Source organism: Lampetra fluviatilis, chromosome 3 (assembly GCF_964198595.1).
Source record: "Lampetra fluviatilis chromosome 3, kcLamFluv1.1, whole genome shotgun sequence".
NCBI lineage: Eukaryota > Metazoa > Chordata > Hyperoartia > Petromyzontiformes > Petromyzontidae > Lampetra > Lampetra fluviatilis.
This window is the reverse complement of record NC_136277.1, coordinates 32,101,049-32,121,854: the sequence shown is the minus strand read 5'-3', so window position 1 is coordinate 32,121,854 and position 20,806 is coordinate 32,101,049. Positions and strand designations below refer to the sequence as shown.

The following is a 20,806-nucleotide window of genomic DNA, read 5'->3' as shown; positions in this document are numbered from 1 at the left end:
CCTACGTGTTAAACCAATAAAAACAGCGTCCAGATGATGCCAATGAGGATATAGTTAAATGGATGGTTCAGGGAATTGAACAAATAACTTCACACGAGCTGGCTTCGGCGGCAAACACGCTGACCAACTATATTATCTGAAATAACAAATAGCCAGTAGAGTTAATTCGCTGAAGCAGCAACATTTCACATGCCGCACATAATGACAACATGAATTTTTCATACTACAGGATACCCATAATGGTATTTTGCACACATAAATTGACCCATTCCATTTCGCTGCTTCACAAGCCATTCATAAACCAGCCAGATGTGCTGGGGGTAATGGGAGATATTGGCCTCTATCTGTAATTCGTAATGCCTGCATGTGGTACAATCCTCTGCGTCGGCAGAACATGTTGCCACCACGAGTAAATCTTTCAGAATTGCTTGCTGGATAATAAGTGCGGCCACACAGACGCATGCCCATCCTCTACGACGCCGTCCGTCCAGCTTGCTTGCTTGTTATGTGACGCTTCCCAGCTACGAGGTTGCAAGCTTTAATGGATTAACTCTGTCCGTCTGTATCTCTGTGTGTAAACACGGGATTGCCGTAATGCTCATTAAGGTAATCGAACGTAAATTTAAATGCTACTGTAAAAGGTGTCTTATCCTAGAAAGATATACATTGGGCCATCACCGCTGGTTGAACAAGTTGCTTCTTTGCAAGTTCAATTTAAAATTTCAGACAGAGCTGCCCGGGGCGGAGTTGCAGAAAGTATTGCCCCTCCCACCCCCCCCCCATCCTACTCGCTGTCAGATGTGAGAGTGGGGCTCGGGGAGTTGGGGGCCCCAGAAATAATTCCCTGAGAAACGAAATCCTGGTGACTCGGATTAAACGGCAGTAAGAGTTGTGTAGTAGAAACAGTATATATATATTTTAGTGCTCAACAAGCTCAATAAAGTCACGTAGAAGGGAAGTAATAAAATAATAAAAATAAAACATAATATTACGTTTTATTTATATTTATTTTTATTATTTTATTACTTCCCTTCTACGTGACTTTACCGAAAGAACCAAGAAGATGAATCCCTGCAGTCACGAAAGCTTTAAATCGAAATTTAAGCTCAATAAAGACACACGCGCACACAGCTATGTGTGTGTGTGTACACAGTACAACGTTGCAATCCGATTCACTGGAGTCTGAAGCATAGGCGGATGTGTGAACGTCTACAGCAAATGACCGTGACACGAACCGTGCACAAGCAGGTTACTGGACAGGTATAAAGCGCACACGACTCTGATCGCGAGTTTAACGATGCATTTGCTGCGTGTGAAACGGTCACCTTCGTGAACGGCTGTAGCAAATGACGGCTTACACTGGGTTTGGCCGGTTAATTGATCAGGGCGGATATGCAACGTCCTGTATGTATATATATATGTTTTTTTAATTCACAAAGAGCTCATTCTCACTCAATGCACAGCGCGCATGGACGTACATGTTCCACTGCAATGTCGATATGAAGCTGCGTCTCCCGCTCCACGTTAATGTGATGAAGGAAGGACGGGCATTAGCCAGCGCTGATTAAGAGCGTCAGTCTACAATTTCCGGTTGGGGATTCGCTCAGCCCATCATCCCTCCGAGGTCAATTAAATGTGTATACCGCTCATTTGAGCAGCAAATCACCTCGGCTTGCTAGTTGTCAAACATTATATATTAATCTTCTTGGTTCTTTCGGTAAAGTCACGTAGAATATTATATTGTTTTATTATGTTTTATTTGTATTATTTTATTATTTCCCTTCTACGTGACTCTACCGAAAGAACCAAGAAGATGAATCCCTGCAGTCACGAAAGCTTTAAATCGAAATTAACTTTGGAACCTTTCGATGAGTATTGTTGGCTACGTACGGTGCGACAGAAGTTTGACGGTACGTGAATACATTGCAGTGACGCAAGGCAGAAAGCGCAAACGCCTTGTCACGCACGTGGCGTGCGTGGGACAGAGAGTTTCCTGCATTACTACATCGTAAGAATGCACAGCCCTTTGCAAATCTACTGCTGGATGGAAGGCCTCCCCACGCCGTGTGGGTAATGGGTGGTTGTTTAGTTATACTTCACTACCCTGGTCAGCAGTTTGGACGTGGGGGGGAAGGAGGGGGGGGCGACCCAGGACGGGGTTCAGATATCGCACACAGATGTTAGCAGTGAGCGGGAATTGAACTCGGTTGTACGCGCTCAGCTGGTGTGCAGGAGCTGTCCCGTGGAGCATTATGCAGAGATGGCGACGGCTTTGGGGTGAGAGGCGTGCCATCCAGCAGTGGATTGTCCATGGCTGATGTGAGGATTATGATGATGATGATGATGATGAAACACGTTCATAACGCAGTGGGCTAACCACTCTGCCACCGCTTCATCAATCTCTTATAATATTTACCAATTCCCAAAACAGTATATAATAATCACAAATGAAACATCCGCAGCAGCGCACAAGCTGCTCTCGGCGCCTTGCTCGCTAAGCAGGCGTCGCCGTGGGTGACGCGTGAAAGCGGGCAACCCCGGCAACCGAGGAGGGAACGAGGAGGAGGCGGAAGGCTCCGACAGCCTCTCGCTCCTCGCCATTGATCGGCTTTTCGATTTCAATCCTCGAGCGATCGATATGGAAGCCGTCCTGCGGGACCCACAATAACGGGCTAATGAATTACGCGCCGCTGCCATAAACCACCCCGTGGGTGCAGAGAGGAGGGCGGATGAGCGGTTGCGGGAGGGAGGGAGTGGGCGAGCGAGTGTACGGGATATCGGTGGGGGTGCGGGAAGGGTTTGGGGTATTGTGTTGGGGGGGGGGGGTAAGGAGGGGGGGGGGGGCAGAGCGCACACTCGATGTGATCGATAAAGTGCGAACGTCCTCGTTCTCATGCTCGTCCGCACTTGTGAACACCTGAACCCCGCTTCGCGCGAGCGCTCGCTGCCCGGCTTTCAATGGTGTCCTCCTGTACCCCCCTCCTCCTCCTCATCCCCAACCTCCATCATCCATGCGTTCAGCACTCCCACTCCCACCCCCGCCGTCCTATTCCTAGCACCACCATCACCATCGCTACCACCATCATTATTATTATTATCATCATCACCACCACCACCACCACGCTCCTCTTGCCGAAATGAAGTCGGCGGAGTACCCGTGATCTCGCGTCTCGCGTGTATCGAGCAGCCGCGTCGAGTGGAGGAGGCGAGCGCGACGCACCACGGCCATGCGTTTACTGCAGATGCGCATCGTGGGGTATCTGGCGGTGATGCTCTCCCTGCCCGGTGAGTGCCATGTAGCAGCAGCAGCTATCGAATGCAATGCACACAGCGACTCGCGCACATATTCACACGCGGACACGATGAGCACTGCTGGCCCATGGAGAACCACGTTAGTGCTCCGTTAAAAAAAAAGAAAATATTCGCCGATCGGTTTTTATGCGAAATTTAAATTACGAAGCCTGCACACGGAAGCGCGTTCTACGGCGCGCGCACACACGCACGTACACCGAGAAACGCGGACACAAAGACAATAACACAGCGCGCGTGTTGGTGCGTGCGTGGGTGCGTGCGTGGGTGCGTGCGTGGGTGCGTGCGTGGGTGCGTGCGTGGGTGCGTGCGTGGGTGCGTGCGTGGGTGCGTGCGTGGGTGCGTGCGCTCGCGCTGTATAAAGACCTCGCAGCCAGCAGCAAGCGGCGGCGGCTGCGGCTCGCCACGCCGTATTATCGCGTTTCCCCGTGTCTGTGCGTTGTGTGGAAGGCTCAAAGTCGGCGAGCGCCTCTCTCTCTCTCTGTCGCGAGTTCGAAGCAGCAACTCCCCCGAGCCGCGAACGTCGGCTCGTCCGCGAGGGTCTCTGCGCTTCTCCGCTGCCGATCGCTGCCGGGCGGCGCAGACCGCGCCGCGCAGAGGAGAGCGCAACCCCCGATTATGGGGCGCGTCATTTTACCCGTCAACAGGGAGTGCGACCCCCAATCTGCCGCCGCATTAATATGCAAATCGCAACGCGTGGACATGCCTGCCACGCGAGCCCCTTCTAATCGCACGTCCGTCATCCGAGGCGGCGCGGACTCGAGCCGGAACAACTGGGCATCGAACCGGGACAGCGTGGTGGGGGGTGGGGGGTGATCGCACGGCCTCGCGGCCGACAGATGTCCGTCCGCGCTTTCAATCTCATCGCGCCGATGTCTCCCGAACACATTAAAAAAGGGGAGGGATTTTTTTTTGCCGAACCTCCCCTTAATTGCGGCTTTAATTGTCGAGCGCGACACGCGCGCGAGAACGGGAACAGAGGGAGGCTTGGCGCGGGTTTAGTCGGCGCATTTATTTGTTTTGTTCACTGCGCGCGTGCGCGCGTGTGCCATTGTGGGGTCCTCGTGTTTTGGCTGTCGCGTTATCGCGCATTCGCACGCGCCCTGAATCACGTTTCACTCGACGACGAGAACCCCGCGATTAATACATCGTCACCATCATCATCATCATTAAGAGCACCATCATCGTGATCGTCATTCTTTTGTTTGCTCGGTGTTTGCAAAGTGTCGGCAGATAATTGTGGGAACGCCGCTGTCGGGTTTTATACGACGGCGATTGACGTCGACATGAATTTTGCTCGGGTGGAGCAAAAACGTAAATAAAATAAATGCGCCCCAGTGTTGCACTTGTTTGCGGGCGCCACCGTGGCGAGATGTTAACTACCTCGCTTGGTACACAGGTGGTCGTGGGTTCAACCCTGAAACTCTGATGCCTGTGCATTTGTAGTTTGCACGTTTTCCCTGGTGGTCGTGTGGATTTTTCAGCGGGCTCTCTTTGTTTTTTTCCCCCGCCACATTTAGAATCAACGTGCGTTTAGAGCAGTGGTTCGTCACATTTACCGTAGCCTTGCAGCACCCCGATGTGAAGACATACATAGGTCTGATGACACAAAGTAGTTGTACTTACGTGCCCTTGCTGTTTCTTGCTGTTGGTTGTCCTACCTGACGACGGACGCTTGTGTTGCGCCCGAAACGTCGTGATTTAATCGATTTTATTTTATACCTACGTGACTTTACCGAAAGCACCAAAGAGTATGGATCCCTGCAGTCACGAAAACTTCAAATCTAGATTGTATTTCGATGATTTGCCGTCGAAATAAATCTGTCCATGTCTCGCACCCTACAGGTTAAGCACCACTGGTTTAGAGCATTTGGCTGCGATACATTTCCACGTAACGATAATCCACTTCGTGTGTGGTTAAGTCACTTCTATAAAAAAAGAATAAGAGAGCTACCTAGCTCAGTGGGCGTGCTTTCCGAGTTGACAACACAATGGGGAAAACCAAAAGAGAGCGACAGACCACGAGAGAGCATCAACAACAACATAATCAACAACAACAACATCAACAACAACAACATCATCAACAACGACAACATCATCAACAACAACAACATCAACAACAACAACATCAACAACAACAACATCATCAACAACAACAACAACAACATCATCAACAACAACAACATCATCAACAACAACAACAACATCAACAACAACAACATCATCAACAACAACAACATCAACAACAACATCATCAACAACATCAACAACAACAAACAACAACATCAACAACAACATCATCAACAACAACAACATCAACAACAACAACAACATCATCAACAACAACAACATCAACAACATCAACAACAACAACATCAACAACAACAAACAGCCGTCACACGCCGAGCGAGCTGACCCGCGAGTTGATGTTTTTGTTCCCCGAGTTGCGCGCCGCTGACCTCGCCTTACGCGCGACGTAACCCCCCCCCCCTCTTCGTGTCATCGCGTAAACAAAGGGCGCTAGGTGAAGGAGGGCCACCCGGAGAGCTGATGGAGACACCTCAAGCGTAGATCAGCCACGGGGGGGGGGGGAGTGGAGCTTTGTGGGGACTTCTCATCCGCAGACGGGAGGCTACGTCTCGCAGAATGGCGCGCGCATCTTATGATTTGCGGAAGCATAATATACGCCCAACTCCGTTCTCGATTTATGTTGAACTTCTTTCGCACCGTACGTAGCCAACCGTAAAAATCGGAGGTGCTGGGGAAGGACAACAAACTAGACACAGCTCCACATAGAGTATACATAACAATGAGAATAAATATGTGTTTGAAATCCATTAGTCTAAATTGGCTTTCCGAGCCAATATTATGGTCAAGTAGCATTTCTTCACACGAGCAAGCTCTTGGGCCAGTATTGCACTTTGTGGGTCTCATCAGCAGTATCGTGATTGTGTAACAATTGTTTCCGGGTAGCCAGATGTTACTGGACAAAGCACTTCATCGAGACGATGGGGGTAATGCTCAATGCCACGTTCAACATAGCTTGCCGAGACGCTCCCCACCTCATCTGCCTCCCCGGTGCTTGACATGTTGCACGTGTTGTGTTTATCATGTATGATTGTTACAGTAACTTTTTTTTACTCAGGTAAGTCTCTTCTGGGGGTGGAGCGGTGGCGCAGCGGTTACCAAAATTTACTGTTTCCCAACCAATGCTAACGTGCATGAGTAGAGAGTGATACTGGTAAGAACCTTCTGGTTACACCAGCCCACAGGGGATTATTGTGTCCGTCCGTCGTGCATCCAAAAATGGGAGGGGTGGGGCTGGGTGTAGAGGGGAGGGTGGAGAGGGTCTGGGTGGGGAGGGTGGGGAGGGGCTGGATGGGGAGGGGCTGAGTGGGGAGGGTGGGGCTGGGTGGGGGGGTGGGAGGGGTGGGGCTGGGTGGGGAGAGGCTGGTCACCCCGTGGTGCCCTTATTAAACTCAACGTTTAACCTACTCACGCCGGCTTGTGCCCGCCCTCACAGTCGGCCATATTTGCGGAATACACCACGCCGCCGTTGACCCTGGCCATTGACCGAGCAACCCAACGTTCCTACCAGCTCCCTCTGCAGGAATGTGTTATTTGAACCAGTTTTGAGCCTTTATCCCCTTCATCAAACCGCACTGACCATCGTGGTGAAGTATGGTCAAACAACTCCAATGACCTACATGACATTGGTGGGGGAGCTTGATTCAGCATTGGATTGGCAAACAAACTGTAAATGAAGCCTTCCTTAGACTCAAGACTCTTTTTTTCAGGAGGACTCTGAATTCAGATGTTGGTACATTTTCATTCATGCCACGTGCGACGAGACTGGAATAACCCAAAGGAATCCCAAATAATACGAGAGGATTATAACAACAAATCCACACAGATAGATTCAAGCACTCATCTATGTACTGCCACTCTGACCATCTATCAGTGAGCGGGGCTGTGATGTATTCTCAACCATGTTACAACATTTGAATAGTTGCTTGTTAACAAACTGGACGATAATCTATAAAAAAAAATAGCTTCATAGCTCATCGGATTTCGCAAGGATAAATACAGATTCCATACAGCATTATGTCGTCTTAGGCGAGGTGTGTGTGCGAGAGAGAAAAGTGTAGTCGTAAGAGAGTTATTTTGCCTGATTTGCTTATCCAAAAACGTTCGCAAGGCTGAGATGGTTGACATGAAAGGGCGCAAAGGAGGACCCTTTTTGGCTGCGTAATTGTCGGCCGAGGGCCTTGTTGGAAGGAAGGACTTGCGGTAAAAAAGTTATAAAATGAAAAATAAGATGAGCGCATGAAACCAAACAAGAATGGTATGAAATATTAATGACGCCGATGTTGCCGCAAGCGAACAGAACTTGGAGGCGGCCATGCATGAAGGCAAGAAGAGCATGGGCAGATGTGCCCCAACACTCGCGAATACCGAGGGATTCGAGATGAATTAATGAAATATTTCATAGGAGATATTTAGCATTTGTTCCCTTAACTTTATATTTGACATTTGATGATGATGATGATGATGGTGATGATGATCGAGGCTAATGTGTTTGGTTAGTCGTGCATATTATTCGTAAATATTTCACACGCTCTATTGCGTCAAAGTTATTTGTTTTTGCTTCGCATTTTTTGTAACGGCTACGGTTTTCTCGTAAATTAATCGCACGCGTGGCTACAGATGGCGCCTTATCTCCAAACTCAAGAACATAAAACATAAATACGACGTTTGCCATCGCAAGAGCAATGACAGATGGCATCTTAGCCTGTTCAGAAGCTTCGTTACATTCGCAAAGCAACATGAATCACAGCTCTGTGCGCGCAACCGCCCCCCCCCCACCCCTTGGGAAAATCAGCCGAGTCTATGCGTTTCGGCGGTCGTTGAGTTTGTCAATACGAGAGCCTGGCCCCACCACGTGACGCGAGCGTGCTTGCATCGCATACCTCGCGATGTCCAAGCCCCGTTGTCAATCCACTGCTGGATGACGGGCTGCTCATTCCCGCAGTGGTGTCGGGCGAAAATTGACGGCTCCGGGAGATCGGTATTTAATGTCCTCTGTTGCGTTGCGCGCTTGCCAGTTAGCGTTCCGTCTCGTTAATGTCCCCTAATTGGTTTCTTGCATCCCCTGCAGGCTCTTCCCACTGCACCGTGAGGCGGCGGGGGGGGGGCGGGGGGGAGTCGCCAAGGGGAGGTGGGGGGGAGGGAATGGGGGGGGGATAAAAAAAATCACAGGACCTCCGGTGCCTAATGAGAGCCCGTGGCTGTCACGTGCACAGGGGCAGCTGCCGGCTCGATGCTTCGAGATTTAGACGTCATTTGGTGCAGAGGAGTCAAGCCGCCTCGCTCCCGCAATCGGATCGCGAGGCCGGCTCGTTACGAGGCGCGGCAAATGCCTTTTGAAAAATCGCGAGCCGCCTCATTGATTTAGCATAGGACGGGCGCAGACGCGTTATGTAATTGCCTAATATAATACAGAGACTCATAGCGCAGCAGATGGGTGTAATTTACATCAATCATTACCGGACGTAATATCATGTTGCATTAAGCAGGCAATCTATTGCAGGAAACCTGTGCGACATCGCCGTCCGCATGCCCTCCTCATGCTTCGCTTTCTCTCTCAATAAGATCTATTTTCTCTTTCGGATCTCATTTCTTAGCCGTGGTATTTTTTTTTTGCTTCTCCCAGGATCCGATTAGGTGGAGTTGATATTGCTTTTTTTCGCTCTAAAATGTGTGTTATTGATTTTTTTTTGCTTGGAGGAGAAAGTTTAGATTTTGTGTTTCTCACCCTCCCTCTCATTCTCTCGCTCCAATCGAAGAATTGCCAGTGTTGCAGATCAAAGCTGGACCCAGGCTAACTTTGTTCCACTTAGCTTTGACCCCGCTAGCAATTACATTCTGGTCAATTGTCGCGTAACCCTGCACATTTCTTGGCCCGCGTGAAATGACATTACGTGGATATGAGAGCACCGTCGAGTCTGAATGAAACTGAAGTTCAACAACAGGGAGCGAGATCCGTGAGCTGTGATGGGCGATTGCGTGCAGATTTTTACACTCGAACTCCTTAGGGTTCCTGCCACCCAAGATTCTGGCTCTAGGCCAGCTGTGATAATTTACTCTGATGGCGAGGCTTGCTGGATCAGATGTTAAGCTATCGTAGTGGATCAAACCTGGATGATGCAAGGGGTAAGTCGTTACGGTTAGCCTGGCCCGCTCGTATTTACAACCTGGTCAAACGTTTGAGCGATGTTGGTGGATTCCTTTGAATAAATTCAATAGTCGGCTTTTTCTCCCACGCGCCAAAGCACTGGAAGCGGAATTAGGCCGAATATTAAAATTGCGGGTTACTCCTGAAAATAGTATTGAGACTCGGAGAAGCTTTCCAGGCTAAAGAGAAAGCATTATTGCTGTGATACGTGCCCCGGATGAAACTGCACACGCAGCAGACAGGTCCATTCCCCGCCACATCGTACCTTCACCTGTCTGACTGAGTTTTATTTGGCACGGCGGATGAAACGCAATTTTGTCAGTAAATATTTTTTTAAGCAGGCTCACCCCCCCCCCCATCCCCTCCGCGCGCGCGCGTTTAGACAGTTCAATAAACTGTCCAGCCAAGACTCATTCCGCACGCTGACGAAATGTCGCCGTGGCAAGGACGTCAGCTCCTGCCGCAGGTGTAAACAGCGTCTCCACCTTTCGCCGCGCCATTTCCCCGACGACGATCGAGCGGAGATTGAGCGCCGCGACATTTGTGTGGTGGGATGGCCCTGGGCCGTTGTGGCACTTCGTGGGCGATGGCTCACGAAGCGCGTGCGATGATGATGGGGGGTGTGGGGAGGTGACTCTGGTTGTTGCTCGTGACGGCGATCGTGTGAAGAGTATTTTCACAACTTTGGGCATGGATCACTGAACATGGTTTCACAAAAGGTCACTTGAAATCCACGACTTATTTTCGAACTTTCTTTTTCTCCCGACAAGTGTTGGGTTGCATTTGCCACGTGTCTGTGGTTTGGACTGTGATTTTATTCGGCACGTGCAGGGAGCATATTTAGTTCCTGATGAAGCTCCCAGCACCTGAAATGAAACGTCGGACAACCGCGAAAACCTAAACAGGAGTGTAATGCATGTCTATATCGTCTTGGAGATTTTTACAAAGTCGTTTGAGCAGACAGTTGTACCTGGATCATTAAATCAATCAATTAATCTTAATTTTGTATGGCGCCTATCACGAAATGATCGCTCTCAAACAGATTTATGTACAAAAAAACAACATTTTAAAATGAATAATAAAAAATTTGTCCGCAGTTTCATCAAAAAGAATGACCACAAACAGTCAGTAAGTATAAAATAACAACACTGCAAGAAGTGGAATGATACAAATAAATAATAACAACGCAGCTATCAGCATGCGAATGCTGCATCATACAAATACGTTCATAATATAATTTGAATAACATCAACAGGGGGAGCCTCCTTTACTGATCGTGGGAGATCATTGTATAGTTTAGGTTCACTTCACTTAAATACCCTGCCACCTGGATTATTTTCTCTGCACCCTTGTGGCACTGAGCAAGGTTGCTTCCTGTAACCAAAGAAACACACATAGCATCATCATCATCAGCCATGATCAATCCACAGCTGGATGGAGGCGTCCCAAAGTGGCATTGATACAGTGATCCACAAAAAACCTGCACGTTAATGGATGTACAAAGATCCCCGTAGTGCCTTAACAGACTGTAGGGGCAAGTGCAGTTAGCGAGCACCTATGAAGACCGGAACGGTACACGAGGGGGGCGGGTGGCCAACACCACGCCCGACCGCCTTTGTCTCCCCAGTGGTGATGTTTACACAACCACACGAGGTACTCATTTTAGGCTGAGTCGACCTAGGGTGGTGGGCACAGTGATTCGTGCACCGTACGATGAACCTGGGGAGTCTTGAGTCGATCCCGACCATCGTTAACGTCAGTAGCGAGCAATATAAGAACCGGTCTCACCTCCCCCCACCCCCAACATCTCTATTCCTCACCAATCTGCACCGACCAGCGTGGCGACGTGTGGTCAAATATCCCCAATGGCCTACAGAGTGTAGTGTGTATCGAGTGCGGAGTGGCCTTCATCCACACATTTTAGAACATTCATAGCATTGAAGAGTAGGCCAAAAATATCCGATAGAGGACACGCTCTCGATCGCCCTCTCTATGTAAGAGGACCTTCCCGCTCAGCAGTCGCGTGAGCGAGCAAGCACTGCATGGCTGCACCTTTACTTCTTTCACACACAACAACAACAAACATGTGTCCACTATTCCGGACCACGCAGCCCAAGTGCCGTCGCTATCCCTGGCCGAGCTGGAGGACCGGCTGCTCAAGAGGATGCTGAAGGACTACCAGAAGTGGGTGCGCCCTGTGGAAAGGCTCAGCGACACGGTGGAGGTCAAGTTTGGCCTCGGCATTGCCCAGCTGGTGGATGTGGTGAGCCTTCCGAAAATTGTAATTCGACGGCAGATCAAAACTGCTGTCGTTGAAACAAGAGCAGCATATGGCTTATATACCCTACGGCTGTTTGGTGTTGTTGTTGTTGTTTTTTAAATATTGTAACGCTTGGATAAATCTGTAACGGCAAAAAACAGAAAGCATTTGCAACAATCAAAGCTAAGGTGTCCGCAAAACGCCGGGGATTCTCTCAAATCTCGATAACGCGCGTGTCGCCAAACGTTGTAGCACGGCAGCCGGAGGTTCAGAGGGATGATCACCATTATAAAAATATTGAAACGTGCAAGTCTACGTGTTCGTTTATAGTTGCATTGATCTGACTTAAATGGTTGTTTAATTATAACAAGTCTTTGATAACGATGGCACCTTCATGGGCACTGCGTAAAGCTTGTCCTGTGTTTATCTTTTTTTCAGGATGAAAAAAACCAGCTCATGACCACAAATGTCTGGCTGAAGCAGGTAATCCGGCACCGCAGTTACACAACGTTCGATAGAAATGTGGTTAACGGGGAGATTTCAATACCTGTGCGTGCCCACACGTTGAATTGTGCTGCTGCTGCTGCCACCACCACCGCTGATGCTGCTCCTGCAAATGAATCCCTAAACCAGGGGTCGGCAACCAAAATAACAAGAAGAGCCATTTCTTTCCAATTCGGTACAAAATTCAGTATTTCAAGAGCCGCAATGCATCTGAGTACATACTGTACATACGTACATATCGTCAAGAAGCAGCCCGTAAAGAGCCGCATGCGGCTCCGGAGCCGTAGGTTGCCGACCCCTGCCCTAAACTGTCCGTGCACGCGTAACCGGTGTGTGTTTTGGCAGGAGTGGCTGGATATTAATCTCCGATGGAATCCTGACGACTACGGCGGGATTAACTCAATCCGTGTTCCCGCGAGCTCGATATGGCTTCCCGACATAGTGCTCTACGACAAGTGAGTGCGTGCGAGTGTGCGGTTGTTATTTGTATTGCGGCGTTTACATAACCACGGGGTCCCGCTCACTCGAACACGTGAAACGCGACTTCAAGGCGAACGCATCTGCACGTCGGCCTGACATTTTTTTGAGTGGCCCGCGGCAGAAGCCCACAAGCCAGGCCACGTGGCTGGATGTCTGGCTGTCTGCGCGTCGTTCTGTCGTGTCCCGGGGGTAGTGGTTGCGGGGGGGGAGTATGTTCGCGAGACAGCTAAAGTAAAATGACGTTGATGTGTTGCCGTCCAGGTGGTACATCATCATCGCCAGTCATCGTGCACTTTATCTCTTGCGCAACTGTGATGCGTGGAATGGATACGCTTGTTGTTGTTGTTATTGAAAATTTGAGCTTCCTAACATTGAGCGCTTGCTTTTCACGCGTGCGCTTTGCACGTTTTAACGCGTGGACTATGACGACTCATGCCCCCCTCACTAGAGCCATTCATCGCAGCTGCTCACGTGTTTGATTCACATTCGTTTTGGCCAACGGCTCCATTGGAAACGCAACTTTGGAATCTAGTTGGGTTTTTGTTACGTGTCTGTGTACATAGCAGAACAATATGTCTCTCTTATTTACAAAATGTTACCAGAATGTAATTGCATTTGTTTAAAATTAACGTAAGAGGGTGCTCTTATGTAATTACGAATGTAATTGTATTTTTTTTCCAATTGGATTTCTAGGGCAATAAAGAAAGAAACACATCAAAACCATTTAGACTCTGCATGCTTATACAGCAATAATAATGTTTTAAAGAAACAGTGACGTCAACTTTCATAACGCATTCAATTCATGTCATTTGCACAATACAAATGGCAAGGGTTTGCAATGCAGGGTAAACACACACACAAACAAACACATGCATCTAATGCAGGACACATCTTTAAGTGACATCGATACGATGGGACCTTGACAACATTTTTGTTTAGTTACATTTTTTGGAAAGTTTTTTCAGTGTGGTATGGCCTTGAACAGCGCTTAGATTATAACCAGCCTGTTGTCTGGAATGGATTATGTTGCACGGCACACATGCACAAAAAGACAAAGATCCCCCGTATAGCCTTAATAGACGGTTGGGGCAAGTGCTGTTAGCGAGCATCTATGAAGGCCGAAACGGCACACGAGAGGGTGGGTGGCCAGCATCACGCCCGGCCGCCTTTGTCTCCCCAGTGGCGATGTTTTTACACACCGCACCAGTTACACCAAAGACAAAGATCCCCCGTATAGCCTTAACAGACTGTCGGGGCAAGTGCTGTTAGCGAGGACCTGTGAAAGACAGAACGGCACACGAGGGGGTGTGTGGGTGGCCAGCACCACGCACGCGCACGTGCGCGCACACGGCCCGCGTTCGGCAATGTCACTCCGGCTGGGGCGAGCGTTCCGCAGCACCTCCTCGGGTCGTTGTTCCGCGCGCGCTCCCGAGGTGACATCGCGCCCGCGCTCTGTCCCTTTGCGTACCCTCCTGCCCCCCCCCCCCCCACACACATTGCAGCGCCGACGGCCGCTTCGAAGGCTCCATCGTCACCAAGGCGGTGGTGAAACACGACGGCCGGATCAAGTGGACGCCGCCGGCCATCTACAAGAGCTCGTGCACCATCGACGTCACCTTCTTCCCCTTCGACCAGCAGAATTGCTCCATGAAGTTCGGCTCGTGGACGTACGACGGCACCCTCGTCGACCTCATCATGGTCAACAGCGACGTGGACCGCGGCGAGTACTTCGACAACGGCGAGTGGGAGTTCCTGAACGCCACGGGCAACAAGGGCGTGCGACTCGACGGCCACCGCTTCTACCCGTACATCACGTACTCGTTCGTCATCCGCCGGCTGCCCCTCTTCTACACTCTCTTCCTCATCGTGCCGTGCCTGGGCCTCTCCTTCCTCACGGTCTTCGTCTTCTACCTGCCCTCCGACGAAGGCGAGAAGATCTCGCTGTGCACCTCCGTGCTCGTGTCCCTCACCGTCTTCCTGCTGGTCATCGAGGAAATCATCCCGTCCTCGTCCAAGGTGATTCCGCTCATCGGCGAGTACCTGCTCTTCATCATGATCTTCGTCACGCTCTCCATCATCATCACGGTGTTCGTTATCAACGTGCACCACCGCTCATCGTCCACCCACCACCCGATGGCACCCTGGGTGCGCCAGCTCTTCCTGCACAAGCTGCCCAAGATCCTGTGCATGCGGAGCCACGTCGACCGCTACACGGCGTCGGACGAGGCGGACCACGGCGATCCGGGCCGCGCGGGATGCGCCTGCCACGGCGGGGAGTCGCCGCCCAGCGCCTCCGAGCGGCTCATCCTCACGGCCATCGACTCGGTGCGCTACATCACGCGGCACATCAAGAAGGAGAACGAAGTCCGAGAGGTGAGTGGGTGGGTGGGTGGGTGGGTGAGTGGGTGGGTGGGTGAGTGGGTGGGTGAGTGGGTGGGTGGGTGAGTGGGTGGTTGAGTGGGTGGGTGAGTCGGTGGATGAGTCGATGGTGAATGGGTGGGTGAGTGGGTGGGTGAACGGGTGGGTGGGTGGGTTAGTGGGTGATGAAGTGGGTGGGTGGTTGAATGGGTGAGTCGGCGGTGAATGGGTGGGTGGGTGGATGGGTGAGTCGGTGGTGTGTGAGTGGGTGAGTGAGTGGATGGGTGGGTAAACGGGTAAGTCGGTGGTGAATGGGTGGGTGGGTGAGTGAGTGGGTAGGTGAACGGGTGGGTAGTTGAGTAGGTGAGTGGGTAGGTGAACGGGTGGGTGATTGGGTGCGGTGAGCGAGTGCGTGTGGGACGTCTCGAGCCGAGAAGATCGCGGTAATGGCTCTCGTCGCTTGCCTGTGGATCGAATGTCTGATGCCACTCGCATGCGGAGTGCGTCTGTATGTATTGATCTGTGTGTGTGTCTGTGTGTGCGCGCTTCACAGCCGAAGCACAGGCGGCGGTATGAAGTGCGTGTATAGTGGGGCACCAATCCGTAGGAGGGCAAATCAAGAGACCAAATGTATCAAAACAGAAGCATCGACATCGCGGATGGCCGGTTAAGTAGTCGCCAAATCACAGGTGGCCAATTAAAGAGCGGCTCAATGAAGGGCTGACAACTCAGAAGTCATCAACAACATGATCACGATCCATGGACAGATAGCCCGTAGTAGGTGCCCACTGCACATTGCGTCATTTGTTTTCACTTTCCTCTCTGCCATGTGCCAATATGCTCAAGCAGTGTCAAATCTTTCTGGCCAACTAAGAGTGGTCAAATATCAAATGTGGCTTATTAAGAAGGGATCGAAGCAGGAGGGGCCACATCAATTGGCCAAATCGAGGGTGACCTTTTCAAATTTGTTCCTAGAACAGGTGCCTAAATCGTGAATGCCCAACACAGTGTTGGTCATTAAAGTCGCGGACAAATCACAGGCGATCTTAACCGCGACCAAAAGGAGAAATGGCCAAAAGGCCTTGCGTCTCCTCGGTTGTCACTCTGGCATCAGCGTATGATTATCCTGAGATGTGGATCACTCTGACACACACTACGGGACTCCCTCCACTGCAGTCCTACATACTTTACACACACAAAGTGCTCGCCACAAATGAACCACAACGCCTCGCTGATCTCGTCAAGTAGCATAAACCACCATCACGCGAACTCCGCTCATCCTCGAAGCAGCAGCGGCGGCTTTTGGCTGCTCGCCATCCAACAAAGATGGCGGTCAACCGCATCGCCCGCTTTCAGATGCGCTTCTGCGTTCGTCTGGAATGCTCTTCCTTCCGATATTAGGAAACCACTGGGGCTACGCACCTTTACATCATCTATGTTGAAAACTCATTTATTTAGAGCTTGGTTGCTACTCACGCATTCACATGTAGGCGAGTGCGTGCGCGTGTGTGTGTGTGGTTATGTGTGGGAGTGCATTCTGCACTCATGGCTGCGTGTGCACAGAGGCGTTCATGCGTAGTCGTGTGCATGGATGCGTGTGGTTTGGGGGTTGTGAGTGTACATGCGTAAGTATGTATGTATGAGTGGGGAGCGGTAGTGCAGCTGTTAGCGTGCTGCGCTACGAACCCGGCGACCCGAGTTCGATTCCTGCTTACGGCCAACACCGGTGACGATTATCTGAATCGGTCCTGGGCCTCCCATGGTGTGGTGTGTAAACATCGCCACTGGGGAGACAAAGGCGGCCAGGCGTGGTGTTGGCCACCCACCCCCTCGTGTGCCGTGCCGGCCTTCATAGGTGCTACTCGCTAACAGCACTTGCCCCAACAGTCTGTGCAGGCTATACGCGTGCTCTCTGTCTTGGGCTATGTATGTGTGTGTGCTCCATCTATTTCTTCCGCTGTACGACAAGCCACCCAGTGCAGCCTGCACCCTGCACGCGAGGTGCGGAGCTGACGGAGCGTGTAAAATGCAAGGTCAAACCTTGAGAACACAATTCAGGAGGGATAACGCGCCCGACACCCACAGGGGCATCTATGTGGCTGTGTGACTAAGTGGCTCTGCGACTGTGTGGATGTGTGCGTGCACGAAAGCCTCGTTTCTCTGTTCCCTAAGACTCTGTGCTGCCCAGACAACCCAACTGGACCTGGGTCGTGTCGCTCCTTCCCCGCACCTCCGATTAGCACGGTTGGCTCCGTGAAGTGCGGAAGATGTTCAACATACATAGAGTCAGTCAGTCTGAATAAAGGTCCCCCAGGGAGTTATTGAACCACCTGGCGGTTATTAATATCATCATTATCGTTCATGACATGTCTACTACTAGATGAAGGCCTCAACATAACCCAATGTTCACCATGGACGAACTCCACTGAGATGCCAGATCAAAATTGGCCACGTCAATTGGAAAACCAAATCAGAGTGGCTTACGCTGAGCTCACCAAACTATTGGTGAAATCATCAGGGATGAAATCTACATTTCAGTAATGTAGGCATAATCTTGATTTGAAGCTTTCGTGACTGCAGGAATCCATACTCTTTGGTTCGTTCGGTAAATTCACGTAGTTAGAAATACAACTAAAATACAAAAATCACGACGTTTCGATGGCAACACAAGCAGTCGTCATCAGGCAAAACGATGATGACGACCTCTTGTGTTGCCATCGAAACGTCGTGATTTGTGACTTTATCGAAAAAACCAAAGAATATGAATGTAATTCATCTTTGAGATGTGCGCCTTTTGGCGTCATTTGGTCCAACACCATGTGAGGCTAGGCTCTAAGAAAAGCTGTCTCGGGTGTGGACCAATCAATTTCAAGGAGAGTGCATACTTGATCAGAGTTGTGTGTTTTTTGTTTGCATTTCGACTGCAGGTATTGTGGTCAATGCAAACATGACCAGATAAAAGGGTAAAAAAACAATTATCATATTTTGCTACTGGCAAAGGAGGTTCCAATGGTGAGCATAGTAGGTACGTCACTGGAATAGTTATTTTACGGTGCAGAAGAAGTTCGACACACGTGTATTTGTACTTGTAGCCCCTTTGGCAATCCACTGCTAGATGAAAGGTCTCCTTACCTCGTACCAGTGTGGGGCAGGGGAAGGGATTTTCCAGGACCGGTTCAGATATTGGTCGCTGGGTTCGTTGCAGGGTGCGCAAACCACCGCACCGCCACTCCACCCCCCCCGGCGATCAGCATCATGAACCACCATGGAACACTCACTTGATAGAACACTCACTTTGTAGATCATTCACTTTGTAGATCATTCACTTAATAGAACATTCACTTTGTAGAACACTCATTTCGTAGAAGATTCACTTTGTAGATCATTCACTTCATAGAATATTCACTTCATATAACTTTAACTTTATAACCACTTTACATTGAGGCGTGTTTAATTCCGTGCGAGATTAATTAACCACTGCGCGCGATACAAATACGCGCCGTGAACATTGCAGATGGTGTGGACTCACGTCCCGAGACGCAATGCGATAGCCACCCACGCACATGTCAAGAGAAACGCGCGTTTGAAGTGCGTGCACCTGCAACCTGTAGAGGGCGTGCAGAGAGCTCTTGCTGAAGTGGTGCCAATGGTCCCAGCGTCAGCTCGTTCACCGCTGACTGCAGAGGTTTGCGGTGCCAATCCGGCAGGCCGCCCTGGTTAATTCTGCAGGTGTATTAAGCTTACAACGCTACGTGCCGTCTGGTTCACGGCAGGCGTGAAAGACGCCATTCCAACGGAGTAGACCATTGTGGGCCGGCGTCGTGGCCCTAATTTGTAAAGATTAAAATGTTTACCTGGAAACAACTCATCAGATTCAGAATATGTGTTTATGCTGGAGGAAACCGATGAGCTATGAATCTCTTTGTCACAGATGTCCACAAAGCAACATTGCCCCGCCCCCTACCGTGCAACCACTGCATGCAATGTCCGTGAAAGTTAGCGTCTTCCTTGGCGACGATAGCGGATACAACATTGTTCTCGATTTGCTATCGCTGCCGTGGATTAGCTTAACCCTTGCACGCGTTTGCGCGCCCCGTGTGCTTTTGACTGAAGGTCGTTGAAGACTGGAAGTTCGTGGCTCAAGTCGTGGACAGAATATTGCTGTGGACCTTCTTGTCGGTGTCGGTCTTCGGATCCATACTCATTTTCCTTCCGACAATCTACGCCTGGCGTAGCTTTGACTTCATACCGTCAACCTCACCGAAATCCCCTGCCCCTAAATAATAATTATTATTATTATATTTACAACCGTCAGAAGACACGTTTTTTTGTCTTGCCTTAACTGGATGGAGATTTTGTTCGTAACGCGCAAGCACACACACGCAAACGCACACGGCATGTTTGGCTGGTCGTTTTATATTGTCTCATCAACCGTTAGCCTCATGCTAGTTTATCCGCAGCTCTTGTACGTACTGTTGGATATTACGAGAACAAAAAACGCAACTGCGGTTACCTGCGCGAAAGAAGTTACCGTTACGTAGCGAAAACTAGAAAACTATTTAATGCATGCTTTTCAGCATGAACGTTTCATGAATTACCGTAAAAGCACAACTCCTAACGGTGCAGCTTTGTAAAAAAAAAAACCCGTTTGCCATAATAACACTTTGCCAATACGGCAAAATCAGACGCAGACGGCAGCCTGTAATGTTTTATTATCAGCCGTTATCCCTGTGCGTCTCTTCCCGGGCTGATCGTGGTCACCTCTCACCCACCAAAGTAACCTGCAGCACTTATACACCCTGCCCCCTGTGTAAGCCCCACACGCCACTGGGACCCCACGTGACGCACGCACACTCCCGTCGACGCGCATTGCGTTGTAGCCACCGGGTCTGCGATAGGCATTTTCACTCTGCACACACGGATCGTTGTCGCTGTTCCCAGAATGACTTGTCCAATATCTCACACGTCGGATTCATCAGAGTGTCCGAACGCAGTTCGAAGACACGTACACAACAACGGGCCAACGAGATTGGAGCATCCAGGTGAAAGGAGGCATGCTGGTTTATTTCATTTAATAAAATAAAAAAGAGAGGGAGGCAAAAAAAAGCAGAGGATAAGAGAACGGTCCCGGAGCCTGGACTTGAATCGGGGCAGAGAGTTGACAGCACAGATGGCTGGGGAAGGGAGTTTGAGATTGCTTGCTCAGCAGGGAACAATGAACGGCGGTCGACTGAAGTTTTTTGCAGAACGTCGCCGGTTTCTGGAGTGTAGAGTTCGTGGAGACGAGTAGAGTGAGACGAGAGGGGGGAGGTGGGAGAGTGTGTGGAGGGGAGTAGAGTGAGATGACAGGGGAGAGTAGGAGAGTGCGTGGAGGGGAGTAGAGTGAGACGAGAGGGGGGAGGTGGGAGAGTGCGTGGAGACGAGTAGAGTGAGACGAGAGGGGGGAGGTGGGAGAGTGTGTGGAGGGGAGTAGAGTGAGATGACAGGGGAGAGTAGGAGAGTGCGTGGAGACGAGTAGAGTGAGACGAGAGGGGGGAGGTGGGAGAGTGTGTGGAGGGGAGTAGAGTGAGATGAGAGGGGAGAGGTAGGAGAGTGCGTGGAGGGGAGTAGAGTGAGATGAGAGGGGATAGGTAGGAGAGTGCGTGGAGGGGAGTAGAGTG

General features: G+C 50.4%; 1 protein-coding gene across 1 annotated transcript; it reads left to right on the top strand.

The window, feature by feature from the left end:
• Window positions 1–2,854: 2,854 nt before the first annotated feature.
• On the top strand, window positions 2,855–20,678 carry LOC144931019 (neuronal acetylcholine receptor subunit alpha-5-like). Its single transcript, XM_078854887.1, has 6 exons — window positions 2,855–3,285; window positions 11,656–11,807; window positions 12,243–12,287; window positions 12,654–12,763; window positions 14,291–15,161; window positions 19,260–20,678. Exons 1-6 carry the CDS (start codon window positions 3,228–3,230, stop codon window positions 19,428–19,430), a joined length of 1,407 nt encoding a protein of 468 aa, XP_078711013.1. The 5' UTR covers window positions 2,855–3,227; the 3' UTR covers window positions 19,431–20,678.
• The last annotated feature ends 128 nt before the right edge of the window (window positions 20,679–20,806 follow it).

Excerpts from the sequence above, each read along its gene's own strand:
- LOC144931019 (XM_078854887.1), top strand. The coding sequence starts at position 3,228 with ATGCGTTTACTGCAGATGCGCATCGTGGGGTATCTGGCGGTGATGCTC. Across the intron at positions 3,286-11,655 it reads GGTGATGCTCTCCCTGCCCG|CCCAAGTGCCGTCGCTATCC; the intron begins GTGAGTGCCATG and ends CGGACCACGCAG. Across the intron at positions 15,162-19,259 it reads AGGAGAACGAAGTCCGAGAG|GTCGTTGAAGACTGGAAGTT; the intron begins GTGAGTGGGTGG and ends TTTTGACTGAAG.